The sequence below is a fragment of the Helianthus annuus genome, chromosome 13, assembly GCF_002127325.2.
Source record: "Helianthus annuus cultivar XRQ/B chromosome 13, HanXRQr2.0-SUNRISE, whole genome shotgun sequence".
In the NCBI taxonomy this organism is placed as follows: Eukaryota; Viridiplantae; Streptophyta; class Magnoliopsida; order Asterales; family Asteraceae; genus Helianthus; species Helianthus annuus.
Genome location: NC_035445.2, coordinates 114,636,094 through 114,644,376, shown reverse-complemented (window position 1 = coordinate 114,644,376; position 8,283 = coordinate 114,636,094). Strand labels below are relative to the sequence as shown.

Sequence of the window (8,283 nt, the reverse complement as noted above, 5' to 3'; positions counted from 1 at the left end):
AACATCATCATCAAAACCCAGTAAATCCAGAAAATCCAGAAAATCAAGAACATCATCTTCAAGAAAATCAAAAACCGATTTGTAAAAAGAAACGAGGCTCCAACAACAAATCAAAACCGCCATGGCTGCAAACAGAGGTTGCAAGCGCACTTGCCCTCCTCCGATTCTGCCACGCCAAGCTGCGGAAAATCTCAAATGTTGACCCAATTTTGACTCGGATTAGGTGAAATCATCACAGCCTCGTGGTGAATAAAAGGACTGGGTTCAAGTTTTGATCATCCTGTTTGTTACAAAATCACCCTCAACCACCTAAAACATTAACAAAATCACATATCATCATCCATCATCTCGATCCCTTAAAACTAACAAAATCACAGATCATTATCCATCACAAAATCACAGATCATCATCCGTCTCCCCTCCACCACCGTACACCCTCCACCACCGTCTCCCCTCCACCACCGTAAACCCTCCACCACCACCGTCTCTGACCACACTGTAAAAGCAGATTATTTACCTGGTTTTCAACAATACTTTTGCTACACCATTGTAGATCGAACATAGAAGGTTCCAGATCTGCTAAACTTCCAGCGGTTTAGGGTTTCAGCGGCTTTGATGGTGACAGCGGTGGTGGCGCTTTAGGGTTTCAGTGGTGGCGGTGGTGGAGTTCACGATGGTGGTGGTGGTGGGAAGGGAGAGGAGGTGGCGGTGGTGTGGTGGTGCTATAGAGAGAGAGAACAGAGAGAGAGAGGGAGGAGGTGGCGGTTGTGGTGCTATAGAGAGAGAGAGAAGAGAGAGAGAGAACTGATTATGATCATCATCATCCCCAACATCATCATCCTCAATATATATTAAAAAAACTAAAACAAATTAAATTTAAAAAATGACCAAAATGCCCCTGCACTAAAGGACAAAATAGGAGGTTTTAATAGTAAAAAAAAATGGGGTTTTTAAATTTTGGACTAAAATGGCAACAAAATGCAAACCACAGGGACCCAGATGTAATAAGTTTGAGATTTGGACTAAAGTGGCAAAACTGGCCAAACCACAGGGACCAAAATGGCAGTTTACTCCTTATTTACAAAAAGAATATATGTTTTCAAAGAAAAAAAGTTGATTTAAAGTGTAGGATAAATAACGAGACGTTTATGATAAATTACGATCTGTGTAGGATAAATTTCAATATGTGTAGGACAAATTTCAAAACGTGTAGGATAAATTTTGACGTGTGTAGGCAAAAATTTTAGTGTGAGTGTTGATAGTTTTTATAAGTAATTAATTAGTCAAAGATAATATTAAATGAGATGAGAAAAAACTATTTAATGTTTTACAATTGTACCATTTGTTCTCTTTGTTATTTTTATTCTCAACTTAATTTTCTTCTCAAATGAACCCCCTATATATATATATATATATATATAGAGGAAGTGTAATGTACAAAAGGGGTAATCGTACTTCACGTACGCTAATACCCTGACCGTCAGATCTGTTTGATCATCTCTCAATTAAGGTTTAATTATTAAGGGCAGATTAGTATTTTTCATTCTTGTCACAGGGGTAATTCAGACATTTACTTAAAAACAAAGAAATTACGCGAGTTCGTTATCTCCAGCATCCCGGTAATTACGATCAGTATCAGTTTCAATTAATTTCCATTTTTCAAATTATAAAATTAGCGGTTATTGGTGGGCGATTAGGGCTTAATCATTTTTTTCATTTCAATGGATCCACAGAGTAGTAATGCTCGAAACACAGAAGATGTCGAATTTGAAGATGCAGAGGTCGATACCGGACTTGAGGATGCAGAGCATTATCGGAATCCGACATCAGGCAACATTACCTTTGACGATCAGACTAGTAAGTTGTAAAGTAAATGGCTGAATTAAATGTGTTGTGTTTTATCTCCATCATTTTCATAGTTATTAGTTTCTTGATTGTGTTTTTAATCACGAGTGTTTGGTTGAATGCGTTATTTCAAGTTTAATTTACTGGGTGGTTTAATTTACATGCGTTATTTTTATAGTGATGCGTTTTTTTTTTTCAATGTTCCTGATTCCGAAGCGTTATTATTTTTACATGCGTCATTATTTTTACAAGCGTTATTTGTATTGATGCGTTATTTTTTTTCAATGTAGCTGAAAGATTGTATATCCCAGAGGTAGCTTCATCATGTGTTCCTGTTATTGGAATGGAGTTCTCTTCCATAGAACAAGCATATGTTTTTTATCAGACATATGCCAAGAAGGCAGGGTTCTCCGCTCGAAAAGGAGGTGAACATCATGTTGGTGGTATTATTAGGTCTAAGTATTTTGTGTGTTCAAAAGAGGGGCATAAACCACAGGCATATGATGATAATTATTCGAAGTTGTCTAAGCCATATAAACGTAGGAACAGACCGACTATTCGAACCGGCTGTAAAGCACAAATTAAGCTTTGTTCGACGGATGGGGTGTTGTTTAAGGTTGATAAGTTTGTTCAATCGCATAATCATCCATTCGTGTGCCCCAAAGACATGCACTTATTACCAGCTTATAGACATCTGTCTGAGACACAAGAAGAGATGATATGGGAGCTTGGTACATTGAATCTTGGGCCAGTGAAAGCCTTTAATATAATGAGAAAAAGATACGGCGGGTTTGAAAATGTAGGCGCAACTAAAGACGATTGCAAGAATTTTAGAGCTAGGATACATAGCTACATCGGACAGTATGATGCAGATATGGTTATCAATAGGCTGACCGATAAAAAGAAGTTTATGGTTGATTATTCATTCTTTCATTCGGTCGATGAAAACAAACGATTAACCGGCCTGTTTTGGGCCGATGGCTTGTGCAAACGTAACTATGCTGAGTTTGGAGATGTCATATCGTTTGATGCTACATTTAAAACCAACAAGTTAGTCATTAGTTCAAGCTTCTTACTGGTATTTTTTTTATAATCATCTTGTTTTTTTATATTCATTTTTTGTATTCACATTTTGAAGGTATAAAATGGTTTTTGTACCTTTTACTGGTATTGATAATCATTGTCGAAATGTGACACTTGGAGCCGGGTTGTTAGCATCCGAAAGCATTGAATCATACAAGTGGCTTTTACAATCATTTTTGAACTCATTCGGTAAGCAGCCGAATGTGGTTGTCACTGATCAGGATCCTGCGATGAAACAAGCCATCGAAGCAGTGTTCGATAAGAGTAGGCACAGATTATGTATGTGGCACATAATGAAGAAACTTGCTGATAAGGTTAGGTTCAAACAGAGTATGCGTGATTATGTTAGAACTGGCGTAATAGTTGTATTCAGTTCATATCTTTATTTGATCAGACTAAGAATAGTCATAATGCGTTATTTATTTTTCTACATGCGTTATTATGTGCTTTATTCTTTTTTTCATTACACCGTCTAAGTTCCAATTCTTTGGTTTAATAGGTCGGACATCAGCTGTGCAATAACGAAGACTTTAAGAGACGTATGTGTGACATTGTATGGACAGATTCGATTACGCCAGAAATGTTTGAGAGAGAATGGAAGCTGATAATGATTGATTTCGGTCTAACTGAGAATAAGTGGCTTGATGATATGTTTTGCATGAGATCTTCGTGGATCCCAGCGTTCTATCGTCATGAGCCTATGTCTGGGCTTATGCGGACCACTTCTAGATCAGAGAGCGAAAACCATTTTTTCTGTCAAGTTGCGAATTCTCAACTTACCCTTGTTGAGTTCTTTAACCATTTTGACGGTGCAATGGACATTCAAAGATTCAACCATCGGAAGAATGACCATATATCTAGAAATACAGTCCCGGATAACTTTTCTGAATCTACTCTAGAGGATGATGCCATGAAAATTTATACCAGGTCAATTTTTGCTGATCAACAGGCAGAGTTACAAGGAACATTGTCCGAGTGCCTTCCTATAGAGACTAAAATTGAGGACCCTTTTTTGAGGATAAGTATGAAGGATTGGAAAGCTCACGGCGACGGTTTATTAGAGGTAATAATATATACATCAGCTAGTATGCATTTATTGCCAAACCATGTTTCCTTTTTATTTATTTTTTTATTATTTTTTTTTGTGTAGGTATGTTTCAAGAAGGGCGAGGATGTAATTGCATTATGCACGTGTCGCAGGTTTGAACAATATGGATTGTTGTGCAAGCATATATATTTCGTGTTCAAGATGTTCAAAGTGAAGGAAATTCCCAACAAGTATGTAATGAGAAGATGGACTAAAGATGTGGTACCGAATGATCTTAATAATACATTTGATATTACTGTTGACGGTGATGATGCGCATAAAAAGGCCAAAGAGGTTGCGTATGAGATTATGCAGACTGGAGAGTATATTATTGGTAATCTGATCAAAGATTTCGATCATCTACTTATAGTTAGGGATCGGATGAGAGAGATGAAAGAAATGGTTGATGAACTTCGCATAACCAAGCCCATCGACCCTAAGTTTGATAGATATTCACGGTTAATTGGTTACGAGAAACCAAACACTGACGAGCCTCCTACAGTCCGTGTGCCAACCGGTATTAGAAACAAAGGACGAGGTTCACATAAGCGGATTAAATCAAAAAAAGAGAAAATTATTAGTCTAAAAGGCAAGAGAAGTCGGACATGCAGTGTTTGCAATATCAAAGGTCATGACATTCGAACCTGCGAGGAGTTAAAGGGTAAAGCTACTGCTGCTGCTGATAAGGTTGCCAATAAGGAGGGGAGGAAAAGAAGAGCAATTCAGTTAGAGAAGGATCCTAATTTAGTTGATGAAGAGGACGAGGAGGTTGAAAGTGGTGACGAAGAGGAGTTTGAGGAGTCCGACGAAGCAGAAGATAGTGATTTTGAATGCGAAGACGAGTAGTGTTTTAACAATACAGACATTCCATATTTAATGATTTTTGTTGTGACTGAACTTTTATGTAATCTATGACATTCACATGGTTTTTTTTTTTCACATGATATGGGTGATTATATATCTCAAGAGTAATTGTTTTTTTTTACCCCTTTTTTTTGTGATTAACCATAACCATACACAGGACTTTTTTTTGAAATGGAGACTTCAAGTGACCAAACACTGATTCTCATCTACGTAACTAGCGTATTAAAAGGTACAAATTCATGCGTGATAATACGTAACATGCATTTTTTTTCATATCAATATTGCTAAACCAACATTCAAAAAAGTATGAGACATCAAGTGACATAACACTGAGTCTCATCATCACAACTAGCTATGGGTGGATGATTTTACCAAAATATACCCCCACATATAAGTTCAATACACACAAAACTAGACTTTAAAACCACCATTGTTCAAAATACCAACAACACATTAGGTCATCCCGAAAATCAACAAAATAGTTTATTAATCAGCCATACCACTTACTTCGGTGACATTATCTTCCCAACCTCCTTCTCGGACGTCTCCATCTTCTCTTCAACGGTCTCCACTGCATCTTTCAGATATGAGTACACTAAGTTATCTGCCGATGCTTGATCCTTCATCAGTTGTATTGCTTTATCCCTTAACATGGACTTCGGTTCTTCAAGCAGAATTTGTAACACCCCCAAAATTCCACCTGCGGAAACCCCGCGAGGTGTGTTACGCATCAGAGATCGAGCCACCAATCATATTGAACCAATGATAAATATTTAAATAAGTCATGACATTATTTTACCAAAATAAGTTGTCAAGATAATATTAATTCTCAAAAGTTGTGTAGCGGAAGCATGTAATAAGTTGTTTAGCAATTGTTTCATAATAACGCTTAAACCAATGTATCAAATATAATTTACTCCAAGAGCCTCGATCCATGACCACTCCAGCACTCCCAGATAGCAAGCTTCCCAATCCCAACATACCTAACGACCTGCGAGCATGTAACACGTGTATCAGACAAAGCTGGCGAGTTCACAGTTTTAGAAAACGTTTGTTACCCGGTGTATGTAAAACAGTTTAATACCCAATGCAAGTAATATTGTTAATATCTCATTTCCAAACACGGACGGCTCACGGACTGCCCTTCCCACGTACTCCTATCTAGTACTGGGCCAGACTGGGTCATTAGTTCACCTCCGTCCTCTACAGGCACGGGGTGAGGGTGCCAAACCTAAGTAGCGCTACTAACTAATACCCGATGAGGGACTTACAAAAGATGATAGGTGAGAATATTAACCAATATACTCGTTCTTACCCAAAGACTTATCCCCCCTTGGAATACCCACTGACTGTCCCCAACCACTGGGACGCATGCTCGAATGTAGTGAACTCACCTTGGGTTTGCTCGGTAGAACCAGTTACTCGATCACACTCAGTTAGTTTAAGCCTATAATATTCACATGTTGGTCACAATCAGTTTGCATTTAATTTAATCACATTGTTAATCACAACAAATTCCCATAGATATATATATATATATATATATATATATATATATATATATATATATATATATATATATATATATATATATATATATTATGCTCTTGGTTCTTGTATTGCTCAACATGTCATGTGCACACATAAATAATCCATGTATACACCCTTCAACTACCTTTAATAAACACATATGCTCTCATGATTACAATATGTATATTACATCAATACATGTCTTAGTAGTCTGTGTATATTTCAGTATATATATGTATTCCAACTATTACTGTATATCCACATTATTTCAACATTTCCATTCAATACATGCATTGCCCCATATATTAACCCTTCCCGTGGTCCTGCCTTGGTAATTTACCCGGCCCAGCATGGCTGGCCCAACCCCAGCCATATCATGTAATTGTTCCGGCCCTGTTGGTTTCATTTATGCGTAGCCGCCCAACCATTCAGGTTATCCGTTCAAAGATAGTTCCATGATCCTAACCATTGTAATACTAACTCATGACACACAACAATTATTTAAATCACAGAGCTTGACTTGAAATCATGCCATCCTAACAACAAGTTATTAATCCTACACGGTTCCTTCGGGGGTGTGCGACGGCCCAAATCGGTGGTCCGCAAACTGGGTTCGCAGCCCATTCCGGTCCATCGCAATCACGTCTCGGCGAGCATTAACCACCTTCAACCCACGGGTCATCATACACAATTCATATTCAATTCATAACAGTTTCAGCAGATTATCGCATTAACCGGGATTTCGTATCCTAACAAGCATCATTCATCTCTGTCGTATAATATGTATCTAACACTATACATACAATCACATGCTATCCGATCACACAACTGAACAATCAAAAAAAAAAAAAAACAATCAGCAAGGTATACGACTAGTTCCTTAGGTTACTGTTTTCACATACATTACTACCGTATCAATCGTATCACATAATCATGTTCATCAAAGATCGAATGATTATACGCCTATTCACACAAAGATAGATACCCTGAATATAATCTTTGAATAAACATAATGGAACTATGTATATAAAAGGTGAATGTATGCTAACCACAAAGATAGATTCTTAAGAAGGAAGACTTCGATAATGCTGAAAGGGAAGTTATGTCTCTGCCGTCGCCCAATATCCAGTAGGGTTTGCTATTTGTGATGTTACGTGCACTACATGAACGTATACATTAAATGGGACAAGGGGTGGGGGCGGTTTGGGATTTTTATGTGGGCCGAGGGATCCAAGAGGGTGAGTTGGGATCGAATTTGGGCTGCACAACAATTCATGGGTTGCCAAGGAAAAGAACGCATGGGAAGTTGATGTGAGGGTGTGGCCGATTTGGTGATATACATAACATATATATTATTATTATTTTTTTTTTATTTACTAATGACTAATATTAATCATAAAAGTGTAATTTAATCCACACAACTAAAATAATGTCTAATAATCAAGTTACGGTTCGGCCTCATAAGTTTCTAGTTATGTGAGTGGGTCGAATCGACGCGCACTTGGTTCAAACACTTCGGGTTGGTTCAACGTGATACGGATAAAATGTAATTAATTCATCAAATAATAACACGCAGGCTTTGATTTATAAAAGCGAAATAAATGGTCCTTACCTTGAAGTTACGAGTTGTCACATCATCCCCAACTTGAAAGAAATTTCGTCCCGAAATTTAGCACGTAGTTATTGAGGAAGCTAGTTAGGTTGTATGGTTTCCTGGTTTTCCTGGGGTGTCACATCATCCCCCCGTTGGTTTGGAATTTCGTCCCGAAATTCCGCAGTAGCTTCAGCCTTAGTAGTGGTTTCATTGTTCTCGAACCACTGGAGATATTTGTGTTTCATTTGGTCTTCTCGTTCCCAGGTAAACTCTGGGCCAT

General features: G+C 37.8%; 1 protein-coding gene across 1 annotated transcript; it reads left to right on the top strand.

The window, feature by feature from the left end:
* The first annotated feature begins 1,721 nt into the window (after positions 1-1,721).
* On the top strand, positions 1,722-4,861 carry LOC110901538 (protein FAR1-RELATED SEQUENCE 5-like). Its single transcript, XM_022148358.2, has 5 exons — positions 1,722-1,857; positions 2,136-2,895; positions 2,984-3,242; positions 3,428-3,991; positions 4,079-4,861. Exons 1-5 carry the CDS (start codon positions 1,722-1,724, stop codon positions 4,859-4,861), a joined length of 2,502 nt encoding a protein of 833 aa, XP_022004050.2.
* The last annotated feature ends 3,422 nt before the right edge of the window (positions 4,862-8,283 follow it).

Excerpts from the sequence above, each read along its gene's own strand:
- LOC110901538 (XM_022148358.2), top strand. The coding sequence starts at position 1,722 with ATGGATCCACAGAGTAGTAATGCTCGAAACACAGAAGATGTCGAATTT. Across the intron at positions 2,896-2,983 it reads GCTACATTTAAAACCAACAA|GTATAAAATGGTTTTTGTAC; the intron begins GTTAGTCATTAG and ends CACATTTTGAAG. Across the intron at positions 3,243-3,427 it reads TGAAGAAACTTGCTGATAAG|GTCGGACATCAGCTGTGCAA; the intron begins GTTAGGTTCAAA and ends TTGGTTTAATAG.